This window comes from Elgaria multicarinata, chromosome 7 (assembly GCF_023053635.1).
Source record: "Elgaria multicarinata webbii isolate HBS135686 ecotype San Diego chromosome 7, rElgMul1.1.pri, whole genome shotgun sequence".
Taxonomy (NCBI): domain Eukaryota; kingdom Metazoa; phylum Chordata; class Lepidosauria; order Squamata; family Anguidae; genus Elgaria; species Elgaria multicarinata.
Genome location: NC_086177.1, coordinates 12748175 through 12775596, shown reverse-complemented (window position 1 = coordinate 12775596; position 27422 = coordinate 12748175). Strand labels below are relative to the sequence as shown.

Sequence of the window (27422 nt, the reverse complement as noted above, 5' to 3'; positions counted from 1 at the left end):
GTTGAATAGCATTGTTGGGATGAGGGGGAGGTTAAAGCCTCCCCCCTCCATCCTAGCCATCCTGGTCATCATGCAGGGGGCGGAATGTGTGTAGTTTTCAGCTCACAATCTCCTTCAGCAATTCTGCTAATTCCTTCAGTGAGGCAGCTAGAAAAGATCTCAACTTCAAACCAGACTCACTATTCCTTCCCTCTTTCCACACAATGCCATAGCATCTGATTTTTGAGGGCAGGAACCATAAAGCCCTGTGAGAGGAACTGCCAGAGCATCTGCTTGAGGAGGGAGAAAGAAGCAAATGCAAAAAGACAAATGAGGAGGCAGTTTCTGCCTTCTAGACGAGGCAGATGGGGGAGGAGAAAACAGCACATTTTGTCGTGTTCTTTCCCTTACTATAGGACTCTGGTGCTGTGTGGTGCCTCCCTAACACTCTATCTGGCTAGATGTAAATATGTCTAGGTTGACATTGGTACCCACAGTGTTAACCAAAACACTGATTTCCAGGAGGAGGGGAGGGAAAATTGGCGACACCAGTGGATAACCAATGGCGGGCCGTACAGAAGATTCTAAGCTTGTGGGCAGGAACTGTCTTAAGAAATATTTTTGTAAGCCGCCTTGAGAGCCTTTTTTGGCTAAAAGGCAGGATAAAAGTGCTAAAATAAATAAATAAGCCATGTGGGGCAGCATGTGTCCACAGGTTATGTGTTGTCCACCCCTTCACCTAAATCAATTGCATAACTTGTCAAAAAGATGTCAAATTCCAACAAGGAACTGCATATATTTGTACAGTGAAGAAATCTGGCTAGATTAGATTTTTGAGGCAGTGGGAGTTTTTCATTTAGTACATTTAATTATTCTAAAAACATTTAACACATAGACCAAGGAGCATGTAATTTTAATGGCAATCCAATTATGAAATCTCTTCATTAGGACACTGGTTTATATTACCATAACCATTTAAGAAAGCTCAGGATACTATCTTTTTTTCTATGAATACCATGAGTGAAAATATTTTGTTTTTTCTGTATCAACTATATTAAAAGAAATCCCAGTTCACATGTTCGTACCACTTTAACACAGACAACACAAAACTTGACACTGCATGCTGTAGATATTTTCACAATATTAAATAACTTCTTTAAAAAGTACAAGTTAAGAACTACTTCCCTTATAGTTTTAGCATCCACTATGTTTGGCAAAATGTAGTATTTCTCCATAGCGCCACATACATACAGTATGTATGCAAGAATGTCGCCTACTAAAAATGCCTACTTTAACTGCCTAATCAGTAGAGAAAAGGGAGAGAGAAAAGAAGTGCCTCCTGTTAAATTTTCAATGCAATGTCAATATCGGGAAAGTAAAGAAAATATTATGGGTTGGAGTATCGTGGAGTAACATTTCCATGAAAAGAAGGGCTCCTTCCATTTGTGGAAGCGACCGAGATCCACTGGAGGCTCCCCACTAGGAGAGGTGGGGGGAGCAATCTTTGCCCATTCCTGGTGCACACTACCTACACTTCTCATGCTGCTCCGGAGGGACACCAAACCCCTGGAACAGATGTTTAGAGTGCTGCAGGGGGAAGGAGGAATTGACAGAAACCACCTCCCTCACAGGTGGAACTCCACTGAGTGTAAGTCTGGATCTACCCCTATAAGTTTATACTGAATACAATTTTATGTTCAAACACAGAGATAAGTAACATAATACCAAAACCTAACAGAATTCCAGCATTCTGTAAGAGGAAATACCCCCAGCGGCTACATCCATGATCACTAGCGTCATTGTGGAGCATTTCAGGCACCTGGATTCAAAAACATACACACAATTTTAAATCAAAAACATTGTCAGCATATTCAAGCGTTACAGTTGATTTCCTAGCTTTTGTGCCTCCCTGCCCCCCATTCTAAAAGGTTGGAATGCCTCTCCTAAGTCTTAGTTACTGGCAGTGAGAGCTTTAACCTAAAATAAGGGGATATTTCGGCCCCGCCTCTTTTGCCTTTGGCTTCGTTCACCACTGGAATGCGGTCCCTGAAAGTGTCTCCAAAATGGAATTTGGCTTTTAGGTGCAGGGCCTCTTTTACCCTTGTTCTATATGGTACCTGTGGGATTTGTTATGAAATGTTGCAGTGTATCCTTATCCCCTAATAGTGCTCCTGTTCAGAGTTCCAGCCAGCCACTTCCACCATGGGTTCCTCTAGTATATGCTAAGTTGTTAGGGGCTCAACCAATCCAGTTTACTCTTTCTCCATCCCAGTTACCATTCCCCACCCCCTAACAGACACACCACATTCCATGGCTCCTGGTATCCACTGACTACGCTTGGTCCTTACCAGACTACTGCAGGGTGTTGGCCCCTTTTGAGTTTTTTTTAAAGCTTATTCTGTATTTTAGCTAATACCTTCCTCTTGTTTCTCAGTGGACCTAACTAGAAGAAGTAATAGCTGACTGCTATGCCAGATGCAGGAACAAACTGCTCCTCCATACCTTACTTGGAAGCTTTCTGGATGTACTGTTCGGATGCTGGACTATATGAAGCTTTGTTTGATCCAGCAAGGCTCTTATGTATATATATTCTTTTATTGGAATATTTTTGGGTAAGTTTCTTAATGTAGTTATTTCCTCTGCACACCCCACTTATTTTATGACCCAATCTGATAACGACATAATGATGTCAATGCCAGGAAAATGTCCCCAGAGGAATGTCTCTCTGGCATTCCAGAAGAAATCTGTAGCTGCAGCTATTTTATACCAATACCCAGTGCTATTTGTATACTTACCATATCAACAAGGGCCACATACATGAACAGCCCAGCAGTAAGAGCAAAGATCCACATGGAAACATTGTCAGCATAGTGACCAATGAGTATCCCAGTAGCCATTCCAAGGTATGCCAACATAGCAGAGAGGGCGTTATAAAGAACAGCTTGCTTGACAGTCATGCCAGCTTTGAGAAGTACAGCAAAATCTCCTTTACAAAAAAAAAGACAAATACTGGTCAAAGCAACTGCCCTAAAACATATTTTGAAGTCTTAAAAGCTGACTTGTTTTTTTGAAATCAGGTCTTTAAAAACTGGTAGGACAGGAAAATCACCCAATAAGCTTTATTAGTCACAGTTAATGTTGTTACATTTTGCAATTCTGCACGGCCATACGCACAGAAAATGTATCTCAGATTTTCCACCACTCCACTAGAAATTTATTGGGACACTCTTACAATTTTATATTAGTCTGAAATAAAAATATTTAATTCCAAGATTCAGAGTCCTCACAATTATTCATTTCAGTCAGAACTGGTCATTAAAACATGCTTTAACTCAGTGGAAAACTCAGATATCTTGTTTAACTAATTATATTAAGCTTTATTAAGCACCACAATTAAACAATATTAAGGAAGATCTCACTAATTTGCGTTAAAGGATAGTGATGGGAAACTGCCATTCAACAATGAACACTGCAATATTAAGCGTCAAAACTTTTGCTTGAAATTCTGAAAGGAAGATAAAACTCATTTGCTTGAAATTAAGGAACATTAGAGAACTGTATTTTAATTGTCATCCTTTAACATCCTTTTAGGGATGTAAGAAGTGGGATCTCGCAAGATCATTATTGTACTTTAATGTTTTTATTCAAATATATGGGGCGACCACACTTAGAATAGTGACCTGGTTTGATTGACACAGCAGCCCATTGTGGGTTAATTTATCCTCAAGGAGCTGCAGCATGTGCCGGCCACCGTTCTGAATATGCAACTCCCGACCAGGGGTTGTTGTGTCATGCAAACCCACCTGGCAGGAGTTGAGGGCTAAACAACCCTCACATAACCCTACAACAGACCATGAATTATGCAACGGTTTTTTAGCCCTCAAATAAACCTGCCAGCTGGTTTGCATGACACGATAACCAGGGATTGTATATGCATAATAGTCGTCGACACATGCTGCTCCTCCAAGGCAAATTAACCTGCAATAGGCTGTTGTGTTGCATAAACTGACACGTTGCATACAATGCTAATCGCCACCTCTCAACAAGGGTATATAGCTGAAAAGGGTGGGGAAAGGGGAAATCAAATCTCCTAGGAGGAAAGCTTACAAAATTCAAGTCAATTTAGTTTAGGAAAAAGGCAAGTAAATGAGCTTTGGCTATTGGGCAGTATAGTAATAAAATAAAATTATGCATGAGGTGTAGAAAGTAAATAGAGAGATGTTTTTCTCCCTCTCTCATAATATTAGAAACCGGGATCATCCAATGAAGCGGAGTAGTGGGAGATTCAGAGTAGACAAAAGGAAGGACTTCTTTAGACACTGCATAGTTAAATTATGGAATTTGCTTCCAAAAGATGTGGTGATGGCCACCAACATAGACAAGGGGATCAGATAAATTCATGGAGGATACGGCTATCAGTAGCTGCTGATCATGATGGCTATGTACTACCTGCAGGATCAAAGGCAGCATACCTCTGAATACCAGTTGCTGTGGAACTACAGAACAGGGCTACTGCCCTCGTGTTTTGCTTTTGAGCTTCCCATAGATATCAGGGTGGCCACTGTGGTAAACAGGATGCTGGACTCAAATCAGTCTGACCCAGCAAGGTTCTTATGTTCAGGCAATTCTAAAAAAGTCTTAAGAGGATGGAAATTACTGTTGTCATTCAAACAAACTGTAGTTAAGCAGTGAAATCCCCTAATGCATATTTGGCTGATTGCCATTAAAGTATGGACATAATAAACTACTGTTCACCAACTCACATGTGTCTTACCTAATTCATGTGGTAACTCATGGCAAAAGACCGCAACAGACGTACTTAAGCCACTAGATAAACCTTCAGTAAAAGCAGCACCTAGGAAAAGGCAAAGATTATTACTGATAAGTAATCTCACTTGAAGAATGCAGTTAAATCTCTCTCTATATATATAATAAAGGGTTAACATGGTTCATAATATAGTCACTATACTACAAGTAGAATATACTAGAAACAGAACAGGCACAAGGGAGGACAGCAAAAGTTACCAGGAGCAGAAAATATACTCCATATAGAAGAAATTGCTAGCATTGAGATTCTAATATTTCCCTTTCAGTCCCACAGAAACCAATAGACTCTCTGTAAATTTGTTAAGGAATCAGATGTACATGAGGAATAGATTACAGGTATATAAAAATCATGAAAAGATGAAGAGCTTTAATACTAAGTAAATGGATAAAGAACTAAGAAGCATCTCATGAAAGGAACATTCTGCTGATGGAATGAAAAAAGAAAATATCTTTTTAATGCAATGAATAATTAACCAGTAAGAGTATAACTGTATATTCACAAGTGTGTATGTACACATCTACACGCACATGAACACAGACGTGAGGCCTGATATCCGTACAAGGTTTTAAGGAGTGCTCAATTATTTTGACAATACAACAAGCATGTTTTCTTAGTACTTTGGAAATGGTTCACCCTGATTTTCAGATAGGATAAGAAGTAATCAGCTAACATTGAGAGCCTGGCCTTGGTTTTGTATATAAGTAAAATTGACATTTAAAAGGCTAGTATCAAAAGCACCACTTTATTTTAATCCAAGGCTATCTTGACATTAGTCAATAGTGTGGACATGTTTTGCTAACTATCTTTTAAAAATTCCAATACAAACATCAACTAATTATAGATCTACAATATTTCTATCATTGGCTGAGTGTCTTACACAGGACAGAATCTTGACAGAACTGATTCCAACACAAGGCTTCCATCTTTCCCCTTCTATACCAGTAAAAGCCCAGCAAAGAAACTGTGAGGGATCCATGGCTAAGAAAAATTGGGAGCTGGAACTGCCACCCACACTCATGAACCAGCCTTAGGAAAAACCAAGAAGATACACTAACCGATTGCAAGACCGTCACTGAAGTTGTGCAGTCCATCACCCATAATTACCATCCAGGCTAGAGTAGCTATACCAGCATCTTTCAGTTCTTCACGTGAGTAGCGCTGGCTATGGCTATGCGGGTGATGGTTCTGATGGTGATGGTGATGCAAAATATGATGGTAGTCGTGGTGATGATGACTGAGGTGGTCTGACTGTCCTAGAGTGTCATGCAGATGTGAATGGCATTTATTTCTACACCCCCTGGATGCATATTCATTGTCAGCAGCCTCTTGGTGGGAGTGAGCTATCATGACTTCTTCTTCTTCTTGTACTGCTGGCTTCTGCGAGATGAAATTTGACGGATCTTGTGAATGTGCTCCCAAGTAAGCTTCAGGTCCTTGGTAAAACAAAGGAAAAGCAGAAGTCAGATAAGTTATCAAATTAATTTGAAACAAAAAGTAGAATGTTCAGGAACACTTTTCCATTTTACCTACTCTACTATTTTCAGTATTTGCATACCTCAGTCCTAAATTTTTTTAGCTATTACTATTTCCATAGGTCTCAGTGGGAGGTACAATGTATTTGTTTCCGATCCATTTTTATATCATTCTTGAGGTCAGTTTACAGTTGCAAGCCATGCATAGTTTCCCCATCACATCACATCTTTAGGATTGTATAGAGAAATGTAAGAACTGAGGTACATGTGAATACAGCCTCCAGCCTCTGAAAGCCATTTCTGATGGCTAGAAGCAGCACTGCTGCAACTGCAGAAATGGGTTTCAGCCACTGTGGGCTAATGCATACATTTCTCCAGCTGCAATCCTGTACATGGGAGAAGAAAGTGACCAGCCTGCTCGCACGTATGAAGTGGCCCAAGTTGCAGCAGGAGAAACTCATCTCAAAACATTTAACTACAAAAATGTCAGCATTTTAGTCTGAAAGCAACCCTTGGTGAGGTCACATCACACCTTGAAGGAATAGGGTAGCAGAGCTCAGCCTCACAATGCTCATTTTGGTCAAGAAAGTGTGTGTTTGTCATCACTGCAATGAGAAAATTAGAAGGATACGAAAGAAAAACTAAAAGAGGGTTTGAGGATGGTAAATATGAATTCCACTATTTGTGAGAAGCCTGAGGTCAGGGAGAAAGCACAAAGGTCACAAGCACAAAGGTCTCCCTAGAGAAAAATCTTTCCTGAACCAAAAAGTCTGAATGGAGAACAGAACACCATGAATGAAATTATGGCTGTGGTAACCCCTAGTGGTAAAGTGAAGGAAGTTGCCAGTGAATTGTTCAGCATCGCTGCAATAAACAACTACGGTGAATATGGAATCCAAAAATTCAGCACAACCAGTCAGGAACAAGACAAGACAGTCTTGATGCTACAGCCACTTACCACAACCAAACACCTTCTACGCTGTCCTCTCTACCACAATTTCAACAGCAATTAGCCTCACCATATGAGGTTTTTACAGCAGTAATGGCCATCTTCCTAAGCCTGAGAGGGGAACTACTGAGCCCATCATCAGCCAAGCTGCTTGAGACCCAGACTATCTCAATTACAGGAAGGCTATGACACAAGGGCAGAGGTGCCTTAACTGCTCTTACGGAAGGCTAGCTCTATTTTACACCAACAATAAAATGCATCATAATGGGTGGTATCCAATTAATCCCGCCTGCCTACAGAACAACTTCTGTCAGCAGAATGGGAAGGGGGTGATTCCCCACTCCCTCCTGCAGCCTGCCACTTGCCCTCAAAATCTGCTCTAGAAAGGTGGGGTGTGGGGAAGAGCCAAGGCGAAAGTCCCACTGCACGAGTGGAAGTCTGCCCAATATTAGGTTAGTAAAAATAAATTCTTCCTGTTATATGAATGCTAAAAAATATTACTATGAAAAAGTACATACTTAACCAGTGCTACCCATTTGCTATTTGTTCATTCTTAACGAATCAATGGAAGCAACTCTCAATGCAATGCTATTAACTACGCCCAAAAGCATAAGCTTCCTAAAGATTCAAACGCAAAAATGAAATATATAACTAAGCACACAAATAGCCAATTATGTTAGACAAGGCAGTATAAAAGTGCTCTCTTTGAAGAAAGCCACACATTACAGCACTTGAAAATTGGGCTCCTGATATCAAGATAAATCAGAAGGAGCTTTAATAGGCAATTCCACAAACCATTCATACCTTCAGCAGTAGCTACATGCCACTCAAAGTGAATTGTTATCCTTTCCTGCTTTTAAAAAGCAGAAAAGGTAATTTTCAATATGATTCTGAGAGAGCGGATCACCAATTAGCATAAAACAAAGATATAAACACATCCTGTATTAATGAGAAATGTTTCCTGGAAGAGAAGATCTCATCCACACTGATCAGCTAAACATGATCAGACATACATTTTGAGGATGCAGATTCATACTGTTGACATAAGCTATGGGTCAGCCTCAACTTTTAAAGCCATTTCCAGAGCATTTCAAACTATGACCCAGTCACGGTGACAATTCCTGGGTTGTTTAGCCCAGGAACTGTGATGACGAATGGAGTGTGCAAGTCACACAAGTGCCATTTCTGTGGTGTTCTGCTCCTAGTTTGTTTCATGACATCTGAATCTGGAAAATCTGAGTGGTTTATGGTTAAACAACCCAGAATTAACCCAACAACTGCTCACAGTTTGTTGTTGGGTTAACTCTGGGTTGTTTAACCCATAAACAACCCAGAATTTCTGAGTTCAGACATTACGAAACTATTTAGGAACGGGCTGTTCCTGGGTTATTAACTGAAATTAGAAATGGCACCCATGTGGATTGCGTGCTCTGCTCATCACCACAATTCTTGGGCTAAACAACCCAGGAATTGTTGCCATGATGTGTGATATTAAAATGCTGGAAGATCAGACGCAACAAGAGCAAAGGCAGCTTTTCATATCAGCAACAATGTAACTGTTTAGCTACATGTGCAGAAAATTGCACACAATGCCTAGATGGCCAAACCATGCGAGCAAGTTATGGGAATCCTTTAGCACTACTCTTACTCCCAAGAGGTCATACATTCCAACATCAAGGTAGGTTTTCTGACCTGGTATCTCCACTATTCAATAAAGATCTAAAACTGACAGAAGACCCAGGTGGCGTCTAGCACCTGGCAAGTACCATGCCTATCAGACTTGACCTTGTCACAGAATGAATAAAGGTTGACATCAGACAAAGGAAAGGTGTATCAAGTGCAGTTTCTAAGACTGAAGAAAGTTTTAAAATTTGACTAACAGAAAGGCAAAAAGATTGCTCTAGCTTTCAGCTTTCTTCATGTAGGCTTATGCAAGGAGACATACATTATTTCAGAAATAGAGCACTCTGTGGTATAGTGGCTAGGCAGTATCAAATTGGGACTGAGGCCCAAGTTCAAATCCCCACACAGCCATGAAGCTTGCTGGGTGACCTTAGACCAGGCCAGTAATTCTCTCTCAAACTAACCTACTTCACAGGTTGCTATGAAGGTAAAAATGGGAGGGAAGGAGAGAGAAGAGAACTACTTATGCTGTCTTTAGCCTATTGGATATAAATACAATAAATAATTTTTCAGCTTTATATAGTCCCATTGGCTTAATGAAGTAGTGGATTGGCTTATACCAGCATTTCTGACAGGAACTCTCTCCTGGTATTTTAACAGTCTATAAATTAATTTTAACAGTCTATAAATTAATTTTAACTTTGTTGTTTTAAATTTGTATTTTAAATTTGTATTTCTGCACTGCTGCTGATTTTATCCTGGTTGTGCTTTTATGTTGTATTTTACATTATGGTTTTATACTGTTGTTTTATACTTTGAATGGTCTTAATTTTGTGAACCGCCCAGAGAGCTTCGGCTATTGGGTGATATAGAAATGCAATAAATAAATAAATAAATAAATAAATTGGGCTATTCAAATTTGGACAACCTGATCAATAAGCCAAAATACAAAAGCTGATGAAGTCTGCAACACTATACTACTTACCTGGGAATAAGCCCCACTCTATTCAGATTTATTTTTGAGTATAAGATTACAGCAAGTTCATTACAAACCTTAACTCAGACTTTAGTCACTAAATATATCATCAGTGTGGTTAGAATTACCAATCAGTATGGCCATAATACAAACAGCATTTTTCTAAAGCAGTCCACTACAAAACTTATAGTTGGTAAGTTTGAATCAATTTAATACTAGCTTTTTTAAAAAAAAAATACACACAATTTCAATATGCTTATAGACTAAATATAATCTAAATAATACTAGACATTTGGAATTCAGAACCAGAGTAGTACTTTTGCACATAAAACTGATCATGAGTAAATAGGAATGTTCTAGTTTGTAATATAACTACATTTAAGTTTATTTAGTCTAGTTATTATTATTATTATTATTTATTTATTTATATAGCACCATCAGTGTACATGGTGCTGTACAGAGTAAAACAGTAAATAGCAAGGCCCTGCCGCATAGGCTTTAAATGGAAGTAACATTGACTGATTAGCTTCTGGGTTGGGCTAAAAGGAAACAAATATAATCAGTTACAGATTTTTAAAGTTTCCCTAACTGTACTGACATGAGGATTACTTGAAATCTGGTTAGCTGTTAGAAATCTGCTCAACATATTTCCATATGCCAAGCCTGTCATCGTATGATGACAGGATTCAGTAACAGCATGAATTTGTAAGCAACTGTCCTGGTTCATAAGGTTAAATCATTTATAATATTATAGTTCTGAAAAATCTGTGTAAATTCTTGGAACAGCTGGAGTAGGATGGTGGCTAAGGGACTGAACTAGATAGTGAAATCTCTGCCACAAACTCAGAGCACCCTCTACCTTCCCCCTCCATATACGCATACACAATTTGCAATAAGATTATAATAATTATTGACCTACCTTGCAATCTTTCCAACATCACTTTGTAACAAAGTAATGTATGCAAAGCACTTTGAACAGTCTAAAATGCTCTCTAAAGTGCTACTTTATAGTAATAGTTGTATATTTATATTTTTATTATTGTACATTATAATATTGTACTGCCTAGATATATTATACATCACAGGTGGTATAGAATTTTTTAAAATAAACACATAAATGCCAAATAATTTCAATCCTTAAAAAACAAACACCATAACTGAGGCCTCAGTGCTACCATTACTTCTTAGCATCTGGAATAATAAAATGACAATATCTCAGATGCTAGGGACGTGTCATTTCTAGGGTGATCAACATAAAGTGGTGCTTACTAGCATACAAACTGCAATACTGAATGATAAACAGAAATGGGGTAAATGATTTAAAGAAACCTTTTAGATGTCATAATAGTACCACAATATATTTACAATATAACAGAAGATTGTTAACAATATCATAACCATCATAGTGGTTTTGGCGTGGGGAGAAATTAAAGGGCTCTTTCCTCAAATTGAACAAAACTTATTACCATCCGTAGTAAGTATTTGTTCTGACTTTATACTGTTAGTTTTACCCTACCCAGTGCCTGTTTACCCTACCCTGTGCCTGTTTACCCTACCCTGTGCCTGTTTGCTTTCTCTTCCCCTCCTTATTGTTTTATTATGGTTTTATTAGAATGTAAGCCTATGCGGCAGGGTCTTGCTTACTGTTTTACTCTGTACAGCACCATGTACATTGATGGTGCTATATAAATAAATAATAATAATAATAATAGTATTCACTCTTGATTCTCAACCAAACAGTTATTAAGGAGGCTGCCTGTTAAACAAGTTCCTTACTAAGCATCTTACAACTGAAAACAACTTTTGTTTGTTCAAGTTTCTTATCAAGCATCTCGCAACTATAAACTAAACAAGTTTCCTACTAAGCATTTCGCAACTATAAATAACTTTTGTTTAATCAAGTAAAACAAGTTTTCTATCAAGCATCTTGCAATTATAAACTATTTTTGTTTAACTGTGGACAACTTTGTTTCATTGTTTATCAAGCGTCATGCAATTATAACCTTCTTCTGTGTGGTCAGAGCACTACATATTACGTGCCTGATATTGTTAACAATCTTCTGTTATATTGTAAATATATTGTGGTTCTATTATGACATATAAAACGTTTCTTTAAATCATTTACCCCATTTCTGTTTATCATTCAGTATTGCAGTTTGTATGCTGGTTAGCACCACTTTATGTTGTTAATTTCAACTGCTGCCTTCTATACTGTATATTTATATTTCTAGGGTGATTAACATTTCTATTATGTTTCAGTAAAAACCTTAGAAAAAACTTACAAGAAAGAAGGATTGAAAGTCCCTAATGTAATAGCATACTACTATGCAACCTGTTTAAAGCTGTTTGCACAATGGATTAATATATTTCCAAGAATACCATGGAATGTGATTGAGCAAAAATATGCCAAGGTCCCTCTTGCAATATTGCCATGATATAGTAAAAGATAATCAATGGTTCAGTTCAGACAACATACTTCTCAACTGTGGTTTTAGAACTCCACAGTGGAGTTTTTTTTAGAAAGCACTCCTCACTGAATATCCACACTGTGCAGAGGAGAGTTCCTGCAAAACTGTTGTGTGTTTTGTGGAAGGCTCCGTGGAGTTTCCCATTGCACTGAGTGGGCTTTTCCCACTGGCTACAGAGTTCTCTGACAAGAGTGGCAAAAGGAACAAGATTTTTTTGCAGCAATGGCTGATGGGATACCACCAGGAGGACTGGGGTAGGAGAGGGTGGAGGAACTGTCAATCAAACATCTCCATGGGAGCCCAGTCACACAACAGTGGAGTTAGAACATATTGTGTGGTGAGTACCCCCTACAAATTCAACCACTGAGTGGAGTTTTCCCACTGCATAGAGAAACATGTTGTCTGAACTGAGCCAATGACTCACAGGAAATAACCAACTATAACGCATGCATTACTGCTGCTATGCTAGTTTGGGATAGCTTTAAGAATATATTTCCCCCAAATATTTCTTTGCCTGCATAATTCATTTACAATGATAATTTCACATTAATTGGTGGAGTTTCAAACTGGATTAGACACAAAGTCTGTACAAGTGATGAAAACCTATACATGCATTTCCTTAAACGATCTTACATACAAAACAGGACAGGTCCCCCTTTGGCTTCAATATAACCAATTAAGATCCTACATAAATTCTAATATTCATAACACCATGCTAAATACAGATCTAACTGCTTTTGAACAACTAATTTATGAAAGGAAGAAATGTAAAGGCTTGCTATCACAGATTTGTTTGTTAATAATATAGAGAGATGAAAACAAGGGTAACAGCTTCAAAACTAGATGAGAAAGAGCAATAGGACATCCAATTACAACACAGATGTGAAGGAAAATATTCTTACAAGGCCCAGCATGCTCCCCTTGTGTTAACATGAAAGAGAACCATTATAAAATACTATTCCAATACAATCTGACCCCTAAAAACTGAGTCATATTTACAGGAACTGTGAAGGTCAGTGTTGGTGATGTGGAAATGATAATTTTATGCATATTTCGTGGGAGTGCCCGATTAACTATTTCTGGAGTGAAATTGTATGTGTGATATCTAAATTACACATATTTCTACATTTTGTGACCCTCTAACAGTCTTGTTTCTATCTGTGGAGGAACAGATAGACCCCATATAGAGAGAGATGATTCAAAATCTTGTGATTGCTGCCAGTATTTTGGTTGCCAGAAACTGGAGGAGTAATGCTATCCCCACACTAAAAGAATGGTTGTGCAAAATCTGGAAGGTAGCAGAAATGACCAAGTCAACCAAATATCCTCGTCTGAGAGACAGAAGTCTAAAAACTGCTCATTTTTCCAATGCCTGGCACCCTTTCATTGTCTATATGAGAGATAGATATAATTTAGACATAGATAGATAGAACTGACCAAAGAGGAAGCTTACAAATGTACTCTCTATAACCTCTGTGATTGGCATCACCTTATATCTTTGTTTTCTTCAAATCTATTGATGTTAAATGCGATAATGAGGGTCTTTTTGTCTTTAAAGATAATCAACCCTCATCCTGGCTCTTTTGGACTCTCAAAAATCTGCTATCGGATGTGAACTAAAGATGTAAAGACTTTGATTTGATCACAATGAACACTTACAGTTTTGTGAACCGCCCAGAGAGCTCCGGCTATTGGGCGGTATAGAAATGTAATAAATAAATAAATAAATAAATAATAAACTCTAGTAATATTCTAGCAGATGACAATTCCCAGCTGGGTTTTTTTTTATTCTGCAGATGAAACATATAATGTATAATATAAGAATGTAAAAATGTATATACATAACTTAGTAACCCAGAGAACTGATGTCTTATTGATTGTAGTATGTGTTCTCTTACTAATTATTTATATAGTATGTATCATATTGTTCTCATTATATATATAATTATAATAAGAATTTTATATAACACTCAGGCACCTTGGAAAACTCCAAGTCCCAAAGACCATGGTGTTCTAAAAACCAAGGAGTATCAATTGCCCTCCCTCCACTGCTGCAGCTATGTAGATTTTTTTTGAGGGGCGGGAAGAGGAAGGGAACAGCTGTGGTAGTAGTGAACAGTGGTACTGCAATACTTTCATTACAAGCTCAGCCCGAACTTCAGTAGTGTTTGGCCTCAGCTCGTCGTGAGATCAAGGGTGAGTGTATGAATGTATTGAAATATATTCCTGCACTGTGGGGTTTGTCAGTCACTGGAAGTGGCTCTTTCGGACCTTCTTGGTGGATTAAATTACGAAAACCAATCTCCACCCTCAAATACACCAGAGGACAAAGGATCTAACCACACCAAATTATAAATCAGTAAGTGCACTTTTACTGATGGCTTGAACATATAGACACATTTCTGAAGACCTGGCCAGCATATATAGAGGCTTTTGCCTACAACCTGGGCCAAGGGATCATGAAGGCTCACCTGTATGCACGTTTCATCTGATGATACAATGACCCCTTATAACTAAACTTGTTTATGTGCTTTCTCCATACCCAGCATCTTTCTCCTTTCTGCTTCCCCTTTTATTTGGCGATGGGTGTATTTCGGTTAGTAAATATTATGAAATTTGTTATTAAAAAACTTATTATCCTGACCTATCACTGAGGGTTGGAGATCCACTTGGAAACCACCAGAAGCTCAGCCTTTTGTTTGGTAGCTCCCACCCTACGGAATGGCCTTCCAACTATAAACAGGCACGCATCTACACCACTTTGTTTTCAGTATTTGCTGAAGATTCTTCTTTTCAGGCAAGTGTTTCTAAAATGACAAGTAAATTCCCTTTTTTGATCTATTTTTTTTTACTGTAACTTTTTGTATTTTTTTGTTTTAACTTATTGTACACTGCTCTGATCTCTCTCAGTGGGAAGTGGTAGGGGGGGAAAGGGAAATAAACAAAGCGCAGCTTATCAAGAGAGATCGGAGCAGTGTACAATAAATTAAAACACAAATATACTGTACAATGCTGCTCAATCAGAAGGGAACCAAGTAGGGATACGCTTACCCAGCTTGAGGCAAGTGCATAGAACAGGAACTTCCCCCTAGAAGAGGAAGAGGGCCACGCACTGGTTCCTGCCCTTTTAAGCTCCAGAAGTTTCCAGGATGTTGCTCTTGCAACACAAACCCCATGAGTGTGACTGCACAGAGACCACAAAGAACAGCTCGCAATATTTTTGATTCGCATAGCTGTATAACATTTACTGAAACTTACGATCATCGGCATCAATTTTTTCTTCATTAGTTGAAAGCTGAGAGTCATATTTAGACAGCTGCTTCTTGATTTCTGTTTCATCATCTTCATTCTTTTTCTGACTCCCAAAAAACAACAACCGAACATTGAAGTTATTGACATTTTAGCCACACCTCTTCAATGCTACATATCTCACTGGACTGTAGAAAGCATCAATAGAATAGACTCGAAGTTGAAATACATGAGGAAAACCTCACATAAGTAAAAAAAAAAAAGTTCAAGCAACAGAATCCAACTTTGCTTAGAACTGAAGTTTCAAATCTAAATGAAACACTTCAAACAAGGTTCTATTTCACTATGCATCTCAAACACAGGAAAGGATTTAACATAACTTATTAAAAAAACTTCTCAATGGTTTAATTAATCTAGCTGGTAATTCATCTATTTTGCTGAAAAAGCAAGCTTTTGATTCAGTTATTGGTTTCAATACCCAATAAAGTATCTTGTTTTATAACTAGAGTAAGTACTTTTACATCTCAAAGATTTTAATTGAGAACTAAGTAAAAGTTTAACTTTCCTATGGATATCAATGGTAATTAAAAATGCCAGAGCACAATTATTCTAAGGGGGGTGGTAGGCAGCCTTTTAGCGCCATCAGCACATTTGGAAATCTGAGAAACTGTCCTGGGCACACCCATAAAATGGTTACAGTGGGCGGATACAGCTAGTCTCAAAGGCCAAGTAACCTGCCCAGAGCCATCCATGTGAAATTAAGATGGCTCCAGCTTCGTTCTGAACCAATCACATCTGCCTGTAAGAAAATATAAACATATTCTTTAAATAAAATTCTAAAATAAAAATTGGGAGGAGTAGGGTGTCTCGGTGGGCACCAAGACAAGTGTTGCCTACCCCTATTGTACAGGTTATGTACAGTTCAAGCTGCATGCAAACCATCCCTCAGGATTCAGAGACAGAAAAAGTTAAAGCCACTTTTCAAAATACTGCTTTCTTACCTTTTTTTTCTTGTCTTTAAACTGCTTAATTAAAGTGATCAAATGCTCAACGAGAAACATAATGTATAGTCCTCCAAGTGCTGTGAGGCCCTTCCACGTAGAATCCAAATAAGCACTTTCTTCTGAACTTTGAAAAACAAGATGCTTAAAAGGGGGATCTTTATTGTGTTCCACTAGTGGTTTCTCATGATGGTGATGGTGACTTCCATGAGACTAAAAGTTGGAAGGGAAATACATATATAATTCAGACAATTTTCCAAACAAGACGAGATGAGGTGGGGGAGATTGGAATGGAAGAGTCTGTCAAACCCAGATTGCGCTTGGGATTTGGGAGGGGTATGTAGAATAATGAAGAGCAATTCTACCTCTGTCCAGATACATTCATAGACAAAGACATGCTCTACACATGGTAATATGATCCTGATGTGGTTAAATTGGCTGTACAACTTCAGACTACAGGTAGGGGCACTACTTTTCAATGCTTCCTCATGTAACATAGTTAACCCTAAACCTTTATCAACTTACAAGCTTCTCCTGACCAAATATACCATGCCCCAAATGACACATGTGGAAAGATGGTACTTACATGTGGAAGGAGATGTAAAAGAGCATCTCCACTTAGGGTACCAACTGCTAATGCCACGAGGAAACTTAAAAGGAACTTGAAAAATACACGATTCATAAGAGGCACCAATATTACACCAAGTAATGAAAGAAAACTGATGATGGAAATGGATATAAATCCACCAATCCAAGCTGAAAAGAAAAAAGAGAAAAAAAAGCTTTCTATCAAATAGTTCATTCAAACATTGTTTTCTTTAATAATGGGGTTCTTCCTTCCACATTATCTCGGGGGCAGGGGGAGGAAGTTGGTCATAAAAGAGGATACTATTTCCTTTGAAGGATAGTTTCTTATCCTTCAGGACACAACCACAAAGACTTTGATTTAGGAGAGTCATCCAAAACAAATGTTTGCTCAATTTGTTTTTAGCACAGAATCAATAAAAGGAGATATTAAAATCTTGACTTCATCATCAAACCTACCTACTTGCAATGAATACGTTTTTGGAGGTGTTTCTGCCTTTTCACTTGTTGCATGAGTTATACAAAATCTGCCATCAATCTGGTCAACGATAGCTGGGCAAAGATAGCTAAATTCTGCGACTGTCAACGGAACTTGTGTACTTATTCCATGAGAAAGCATCAGTTTTGAAGCATTGAAGCACTGTAGAAGAGGGGGAAATATTTAAGCCATGTGTGCACATAAATACTAGGAGATCTGCCTTCAAACTACAGTAGCTCTTTTCTTGTCTGACTGGTAAGCTTCAAACACTTTGTTTAAAAAAAAACAGGCCAAAAGGGTATCTGTGTTCATTATGTGAAAACAAACAAAATATAGGTTTGTAGCACTAACTACTATACACATTAAGCAATAACCTGAAAGAACTGTGTAACTAATTATGTGAGCCCAGGGTTTTTCAAAATTATGTTCCCCTCCCTTCACAAACAACAGCACCCGCAGAATGTGTGGCTAACTGCTTTTGAAACTGAGAGGAATTTTAAAAGTGAAGTTGTGAGATATTGCGCAATATTCAAAGTCAAAATTCTATTGGATAAGTGCAAGCCCCTTCCATCAAGCAAAATTACTGTAAGTTTGAAGTTTTGATACCAAAAGTACTAAAGGCCGACAGGACAAGCAAAATTAAGAGGCTAGTTACAGACTGGCCAAAAGCTTTCACCCTTCCAGTGCATTACTTCATAGTATTCCAAATAAGAAATAATCCAGCAGACAACTTGACCCCTGAAGTCAATTATTTCTGTAGAGGATGGCCATTCAATAATGTTTTCATATATCAAGAAAATTACACTCACTGTAAGTTTTAAAATATGGCTTAACATTTTAGTCAACTCTCATCAATAGACTAGAATGTTTAGTTTTTCTTCATTAAACACACAGTCAAACCTATAAATAGCTATATATCTGATCATCCATGGTGAATAAAGAATCACTTCAAGATGAGAGGCCGGGAAGATTTTGCAAAGAATGTAGATTCTTTCCCCCGATTTTATGACCAATATACCAGAAATGACTGAGAAGTGGTAACTATTGGCTTTATTAACTTACTCTTACAAATATAAAAAATTAGCTACCTTTCCATTCTGTTTGCCTGCTCTAAGTGATCTGTGTAACTAGTGGTCTCAAGACAATTATATAGGATGCAGGTCACATGGAAAGCTCTTAACCACATCAGCTTACTATATGTGCCACATCATGTTTTAAATATACTTTCCATATATCCTGGCTCACATGTATAGTGTCTGCATGCCAGCAGCACACCCACCGAGACTAGCAAGTGACACTAAATGCATGGCAAGTACATTTAAATGTGAATGTGCAGAAAGCTGTGCAAGAAAACCAGTGCAGTATAGTGGTTAGTGTCAGATTCAGAGCAAGGAGACTCATGTTCAAATCCCCAGTCACTCGGTAACTTTGAGCCTGTCACTTATCACTCGGCCTAACCTACCTCACAAGATTATTTTAACGATAAAAAGGAAGGCAGAAAATCAGTAGCCCCTAACCCAACAGCTCTTGGTAAAGCTCTTCTAGAGCAACCTTCGGTCACACAGTGGAGAAGTACTGAAATCTGTAACAAGCCTCTTTTTTCAATTTCATAGTTCATGAAGTTTCTGATTTCAGCTTGCTTATACATTCTGAAAAGGGCGAAGAAGATGAAAGCAGAGTTTTATCTTTTCATGAAGTGAAGTGCAAGCTTATCTAATTGAGATTCTGATGCTCTCTGAACTCAATCAAACTGTGACCACAGGACCTACGAGTACGTATACTTATGGAATTCTGACAAATAATATTTTACAATGGAAGGTTTTATTCATTAGTTAGCCATGAAAGGTGAAGCATGGTGGTATACTGGTTTACTGAAACTTGAGAGAAGCAGTCAGTTACAGGTCTTCCAGCTATGGACTACCACTTTAGTCATCTAAACTGTGCTTTTTAATTTTACTAAATATTAGAGCCTTTCACACTCTAGCTTGATCTTGAATTATTCCTGTCTCCTGATTTCCTACTCCTGATCACCAAGGTATTTTTAGAACACAGATTTTATTCTCAGACTTGTATACAGCCGCTTACTCGATTGCCTGAAAAAAAATCCCTCCAGGCGACCAAGCAATAGACTTCCAATTTCTAGCCCGTCTTGGAGGATAAGGCTATCAGTGGCTGTTAGTCATTAAGGCTATGCATTACCTCCAGTATCAGAGGCAGTATGTCTCTGCAGACCAGTTGCTGGGATCACAAGCAGGAGGAGACTGCTGCAATCATGGTCTAGGCGCTTGTGGGCTTCTCATCGGCATCTGATTGGCCACTTTGCTAACAGAATGCTGGACTTGATAGGCCTTTTGGTCCAATCCAGCAAGGCTCTTATGTTCTTATTACTTGCCAATATTACATACAATACATGACCTATTATGCCATTTATAATACCTGATGTCAATATGTAAATATTTTTCCCTGCTGTTTTTTCTAAAATAATTCTCTTAAACTACACAGTAAAAGTAGTGTGTGTAAACTGCTAACACCCATGCATATTTCACCCATAGACTTAAGAAATCAAGATTGCCAGAACAGGCTCTAAATTACACAGGTCCGTAGACAAATGGAACTCCAACATGCAGCTCCAGGAACGACTCCCCTGTGTGAAAACATCTGAACTGACCCTTACATGGTGTTTCTATGGAGGTATATAGAAAAGTCAGTAAGAGACAATCGATACAGTTTCTACTGAGAATAGGATTACAGTATTACCAAATATCACAATATTCCTAAAACAAAACCAAAAAACCCAAGTACCTCTTCCGTAGTCTGTTTTCTTATTTTAGAATACATGTAACTTCCTCTTTCAGATTCTCTCACAAAAACGAAAGATTCATTTGCTTTTCCATTTACAACTGAACTCAGATTGCTGCTCTCGAGAACAATGTTGGGATTGGGGCTGACAAAGCCCATATGTGTGGACTTCAATTGTGCAGTTTCTGAACGCGGTAACAAAAGGTTGCCCTCTGTAGCCATGGTGTAGGTGGATGCAGTTATGGCAACTGTTGTGCTCTTGCTGTTCACAGGACCCTGCTGGTGGTCAGCACTCTCTGTTTTAGGCCAATCCTGATTGTTTCGAAGGTCTTTGTTTCCACCTGCAGATTCGTCACTAGGGCAACCTGTTTTCTCAAAGTTTGTACTGACGGTAACACGATTATGATGGTGGTGATGGTGCTCATGATCTGGGGGAATTCTTTTTGCTTTCTCAATGCCAATATTCCGCAGCAGTTTTCTAAACCCTTCAATAGTCAATGTATTATTCTCCCCGTAACGAGAGAAGAGTTCCTGAAGGTGATGTTTCTGCTTCCGTTCGGCCAGATCAATATTGATACCAACTGCCTTCTCCGGAATAAGTTTTTCTGTAGTTTGAGCTGGTCCATGGTGGCGAGCTCCACAAAACAAGTGTATGGAAAGTAATAGGAGCAAAATCACATAAAGCTTACTTGCCATAGCAGAGTCCTGTCAAAAGAGAATAACATAAGAAAGAAGACAATTACTCATGTATTCCATCCTCAAACTGATTCAGCAGCAAGTACATAAAATATTTTCCAGAAATTTCTGCAAATTTAAAACATTAAATTGTACATTTTTCTTTCTATATGTGACCATTATATAATTACAAGAGGAATCTAACAATAAAGTGTTACAACGTAGACTGATACTGCTCAGAATTCCAGCCATGCCCAATTTTAAGATACTCTACTCCATTACCACTCCCTCCAATTTTCTATTCCCCCAACTGTCAGTCAACATCTTGGGCCCACCAATGATGCTCAGTTTTAATTGAGCTACGGGGGGGGGGGGGCTCTGCAAATCTTGGAGTCCCCCCCAAGACTGTTGAAACCTTCTTCTGCATGAATGTTTCTGTTTTGGATACATAAAGATCTGTACTCACTAATGAGTTCACTATTATCGGTAAATCAGAGGGTAAGACATTGGTACAAATGACTTACTATACCATTAATTCTGACTTACCACTGCATCCAGAGCCACACTACTATTGACATAAATATTCCTTCAAGTGTCCCAAGAAAACAGATATGCCACAGAAAAGTACCTTCAGTTAAAAAAAACACTTTGATTTTCTTATAACAGGGATGGGTAACCTTTTTGGGTCTGAGGGCTGGATTCCATTTTGGAGAAACTCTTTAGGGACCGTATGTAGAAGTGGGCAGGACTGAAACATCCCCCTCTCCTATTCCATTTTTACCAATTCATAGTAGGACGCATGTCTACACAGAAGCATAACTACGATGTCTACTCACAAATAAGCAGGACAAACCTCTACATGTCTACTCATGTAGCATAAGCAGGACTAAATCTCTCAGCAGCACTTTCAAATAGCACCCCAAATATCAAGTGTAAGAATGTCTACTCAGGACAAAGCTCAGAAGGAAGCAGGACTAAATCAGTCACCACCACTAGCAGCTTCTTTCTTTCTTCTGGCCTGGCACTATCCCTGCCCCCTCTGCCCTGCAGGGGAAGCTCTCACCTTCGATCAGCAGCTGATCAGAGATAAATGCTATCTCCTGCTGATCACCAAAAAAGGTGCCTGTTTTAGAGCTAAGTAGGGGGAAAGCACTGATCTCCAACCAGCTGCTGATCAGAGAACGTCTTTCCCCTCCTTTGCAGAGGTGCTGAGGCCGGAAGATGATGGGCTGAATGGGTTCCCTATCCCTAGTCAATAGATTGCCTTTCTATCGAAATGAAAGCTCAAAGTAATTAAAAATAAATAAATGAAAGTGCATTAAAAAAAAAGGAATACAATCCTAGAGAGGGGGGGGAATCACATTTCAAGACAGTAACCAAAATTATGTATTAGCAATCTTCCATCTTTAAAACTTATCTGAACAGGTAAGGTCTTTGCCTAGTAAAACTTGACAAGATTAGACTCTGTTAGATCCAAATTCCAAGTCTCAGTTCTGCGATACAAAAGGCTTTGTTCTACAATTTAATTTGTCCTCAACAATTTTACCTGAAGCAAGTTCTCATCCACAGATTTAAATTGCTGATCCCAGGCTATTAAGAACTTCATAGGTAATTACTAACAGTAACAAATGTATGTTACATCAAAGAATGCTGTAATTATTTTAAGTTGTGCCTAGACATGTTTTGAAGAACTACAGAAGTTTAGCAGGTGCAAAGGAGAAACTAGATGGAAAACCTGCAAAGATTTATCATTGGTGACTCTAGATCCCTTCAATAAGAACTAACCAAAAAAGCAATTTTCTTTTACACTGCTAGTGTATCTTCTTCTTCTTCTTTATAAAAGGAAGCATTTGTATGTCCTTGATGGACTTAAAAACCATACATCTGATTGTTATGAATCTTTTAAGATTCTACCTCTCGCTGGGATGGTTTTAGGCACAGTGAAAAAATTTCTTCCATCTTGAAACAAAATAGCAGCTGATTGAAATTTCGAAAGATTTACAGCTTCAATACCATTTTATTGATTTCAGCCAAACTTGTCATGAGGATTCAGCACTGCAGTGAGTAAATTTTAACCATACATTTTACTACCTATCATCATAAAAGAGGATGTGTCTCTGTCCATCTGCCTTTCTGTCTGTCATTGCTATAGTTGCAAGACCATGAAAGCTAGACACCTGAAATGTGGCACGTATATTAAGGAGACCCTATGAATGTGTAGTTCAGTTATTTTGTTTTTAAAACACATTAATTTTCATTAATTTAAATGTGTCCACGTGGTTGAAGCCTGCAGTTAGGTTTTCGGCCACTAGGGGTAGACTTCACTAACTAGTACATAGTTTGCTCTCCATTCTGTTTAGCAGGTTGAGGGACACAGTAACACACCAGGGACAAACCCATCCCTCAGGGGGCTATAGGGGTGCACCATGGCTGTGCCTGTGACTAGGGGTGTCAGTGGGCATGGCTTCACTCAGATGGGGTGGGCACAATGTGTCCAATTCTGACAGCTTTGTAAGTTTGATTGGAGGCTTCAGTGCATCAACATAAGGGCTATTCTCAGCTGTGCGAAGCTGAGTCTATTTGCTAGTTTCATGTTATGACTACTACCAGATGACTGTTAGAGCAGTACAACAATGGAACCAGTTACCTAGGGAGGTCATGGGCTCTCCCACAATAGAGGCCTTCAAGAGGCAGCTGGACAGCCATCTGTCAGGGATGCTTTAAGGTGGATTACTGAATTGAGCAGGGGGTTTGACTTCATGGCCTTATAGGCCCCTTCCAACTCTACTATTCTACGATTCTATGACCTAGTAGTAGCAACATAGGTAGAATGTTAAGATCGTAATGCTTTTGCATAGAAAGATTGTTTCAGACAAGAACAGCTTATCACTTGTGAATAAATATCTCCTTCCTCTCTGCCTCCAAGGCTGCTCTCTTTGTTCATAAATGGAAATCTGGACATGACTAGATATTCTAAAACATGCTTTTAAATTGTTATTGCCTTTGTTTTTAACCTGTTTTATAATATGTCAAGAAATATTTTTGTAAGCCGTTGTGAGAGCCTTTTTTGGCTGAATGGTGGGATAAAAATGCTTAAATAAATAAACAAATAAAATCATATGAGCCCCCCTGAAAACATTCTGCTGTACGGTGACGTAATTATAATAAATAAAAAGACAAAAATGCATAGAACAGGGCTCTTAGAATGTTTTGCTATTAGAACAATATATATCCCACTGCTGATCATTATGTTTTACATTCGAGGAGCTGGGTTTTTTGATCATGCATCTGCAAGGAAATTTGCTTTCTATAGAGCAGAGATTAATCCATCTATTTTGTACCTAAGTAGAGCTTAATAATATTAATCAAAACTGAACAAGATAAAGGAATGACTAAGAGTGCACTTGGTGCATGAATAATAATGGGCTACCACAGCCTTCCCCAAAGTGGTACCCGCAGATGCTTTAAACGACACCTTTTATCAGCCCCTGCCAGCATGGCCAACATTCAGGGCTGATGGGAGCTGGAGTCCAAAACATCTTGGAGAGTGTCAGGTTGGTGAGGGCTGGTTTAGCACTATACTCCAAAGTCTGTGAACCCTTCAGTCCAACCTATGCACATGTACTCAGGAGTACGACAAAACTTAATGTGACATACTGCATAAGAATGCAGAGGACTGCAACCTGTCCAGAGGATCAATAACTAGTTCAAAATATGGCAGCCAGGTTGGTCACCAGTACATCTAGGGGTGAGCATATTACCCCAACATTAAAATCACTCCACTGGCTGCCAATTAGTTTCTGTACAAAGTGTTGGTCAAAGTGTTTGGGTCCAGGTTACCTGCGGGATCGCCTTCTCCCATACAGTCAGCCCTGCACACTCAGGTCCTCTGGGGTGAACTTACTTCAGCCAGCTAAAACTAGGCTGACATCAGTTTCCCAGAGGACCTTTTCTTCTGTCGCCCCCAGATTGTGGAATGGCCTGCCGGAGGAGATTCGTAAAATTAACTCTCTGTGTGATTTTAAGGCAGCTTTAAAGACTTTGCCTTTTCCGGCAGGCCTATCCAGATCAATGTAAAATCAAGAAATTTTAAGATGTATTGATTCCTGTTCTAATGTTGTTCCCCGCCTTGATCCAAAGGGAGAGGCGGGTAAGAAATAAATAAATATATTAATAATGATGATGATGATGATGATAAGCCCTAAATTCATGTAGACCATTTTCCTTAGACATTTTGCTTATTGGTAGCGGGTGCATCTGTTACCTCCTCAATAGCGGCTTATAGTGACCTCAGGTGAGCAAAACAAGTAAGAAGGTAGTGATAAGATGGTGGTCAGGGCATGGCTACTGACTTGCAGGTGCATTAGTGGGCTCTAGCCTCAGGAATTATAGTAGCCCACCACCTATGCGTCTAGATGCAGACACACAGGGCTCCAGCAACCTTCAACAAGCTCTGCAGCAGGTTTTTGGCAGGTCACAGCTTGCCCTGTGGAGGCGAAGAAAGCTGCACTTTCTGGAATTCCTCTCCTACACAACTATTAGAAAGGTACCGGAGGGGCAGCGCCGCCACCCCATTATGAAAGAAGTACTTTGCTGGTTGAAGAGGTGGGTGGGTGCGGGAAGGCTCCTCTAACCCGGCCTGATCTGCCTTTGGGAAGGGTCCACAAGCAAGGCGCGAAGGCAACACCCCTCTCCTCGTTTGTCTCCAGCGCAGATAGACTGCCTCGGCACAGGGAGGCTTTTACATCTGCCCCCCCCCCACAGCTCCCTGCTTTCGCTGCTCCCCCGTAGCCAGCCCCGCCTCGCCTCTCAATCGCGTGTGGTGAAAGGAGGGCGTGAGGCAAGGGCCGTTGCTGGTCGTTTAACGTCGGGAAGGAGGAGTCCCCCGCCTCCTCCACCGGCTCCCCCAGGAGAAGCAGGAGGGGGGAGTCTCCCCGGGGGGCCCTCCTTTTCTCCTCACAGGCAACCGGGTCGGGCGAGCGAGGAGGCGGCTGGTCATGCCAGCACACTTACCCCACATAGAGCACCGCGTCGCGAGGCTCGGGCCTCCTCCTCCTCACGAACCACCTAGTTGCCTCCCTCCTCACACAGTGCCTCTTTGCTCCGGTAACGCGGCACAGCGAATCGGAACCCGGCCTACGGGCGGAGAGGGATGCAGCCAATCAGGATGCGGATCGGTGTCACGAGGCCGACTGAGAACCAATCGGCGCGGCGCGTGTTATGACTGGCCGGGTCTTGGGCTCCGAGGGGGAAACAGCCAGAGAAAACGCCGCAGACAAAAGAGTCTGTATGGCAGACCACGTGGTGAGGATGGCGGCCAGTGGAGGCTGGTGGCTCCGATTTCAGTGGGGCTGTCAATCCGTTCTGGGTTTCAGTCACAGGTCCCTAGCCAAGGTTCTGAGCCCATTTTAGGGTTGGGCTCAACCCCTTGGCGCAGAGTGGTGAGCGGCAGTTACTGCAGCCGAAACTCTCCCCATGGCCTGAGTTCAATCCCAGCTGAGTTCGATTCCAGCTTAGGTCAACTCAGCCTTCCATCCTTCCGAAGTGGGTAAAATGAGTACCCAGCTAGCTGGGGGAAAAGTAACCGTGACTGGGGAAGGCAATGGCAAACCACCCCACTACAAAGTCTGCCAAGAAAACGTCAGCGAAAGCAGGCGTCCCTCGAGGAGTCAGCAATGACTCAAGCGCTTGCACAAGAGGTTCCTTTCCTTTCCTTTCAACGCCTTGAGGTAGCTCCTGTAGAGTGCTGACTGAAATCTAGAGCAGATGCATAGCCCCACTGAAATCGGAGCCACCAGCCTCCACTGATGGTGGCATTTTGCACAAGCGCGATCGGAGGGGCGCTTTAAATACTAGTGGAAAAGAGGAATCCAGTCTGGCAGCCTGTCTTCTTATGCTCATTGTGGTCATTGTATTTTGGGGTCGTCTTTGCGTAAATCCTCTTTTTAAAATATAGGTAAATGTGACCCCTCATTTGTTTCCCCACACACACACACTTAATGGCAATTAAAGTATACAAATCATTAGGGAAAATATCCTCCCTGAGATACGTATATGAGGGGTGTGCAATTCTCATAACATCCCTGTGAGGTACATTGAGCTAAAAAAGATCAATGCTCCCTACCTAAGGCCATCCCAAAACAACAAAAATTCTTGTGACACCTTAAAGATTAACAAATTTATTCTGGCATAAACTTTTGTGGAGTATAGCCCACTTCATCAGATGCATGGTGGTATTATGGAGAATTTCAGGTTTATATATAGTACATATAGGGACGGAGGGGGAAAGAACTGTAAACACTGAAGTCATTCACAGAACTCCATTACACCAGCAATTTAT

At 39.8% G+C, this 27422-nt stretch overlaps 1 protein-coding gene across 1 annotated transcript; it reads right to left on the bottom strand.

Annotated features, from left to right (window-relative positions):
- Positions 1–827: 827 nt before the first annotated feature.
- Positions 828–26158, bottom strand: SLC39A6 (solute carrier family 39 member 6). Its single transcript, XM_063130206.1, has 10 exons — positions 26096–26158; positions 20411–21112; positions 17590–17770; positions 17132–17301; positions 16546–16758; positions 15554–15650; positions 5863–6240; positions 4754–4834; positions 2775–2965; positions 828–1798 (listed from the first exon to the last, which is right to left on the bottom strand). The coding sequence occupies exons 2-10, from the start codon at positions 21101–21103 to the stop codon at positions 1646–1648; spliced, it is 2157 nt and encodes a 718-aa protein (XP_062986276.1). The 5' UTR covers positions 21104–21112; positions 26096–26158; the 3' UTR covers positions 828–1645.
- Between the last annotated feature and the right edge of the window lie 1264 nt (positions 26159–27422).

Coding starts and splice junctions, on each gene's coding strand:
- SLC39A6 (XM_063130206.1), bottom strand. CDS start 21,103: ATGGCAAGTAAGCTTTATGTGATTTTGCTCCTATTACTTTCCATACAC. Junction 4,835..5,862: donor CAGTGACGGTCTTGCAATCG/GTTAGTGTATCT, acceptor GCCTTTTCCTAG/GTGCTGCTTTTACTGAAGGT. Junction 2,966..4,753: donor TGAGTTACCACATGAATTAG/GTAAGACACATG, acceptor TTTTTTGTAAAG/GAGATTTTGCTGTACTTCTC.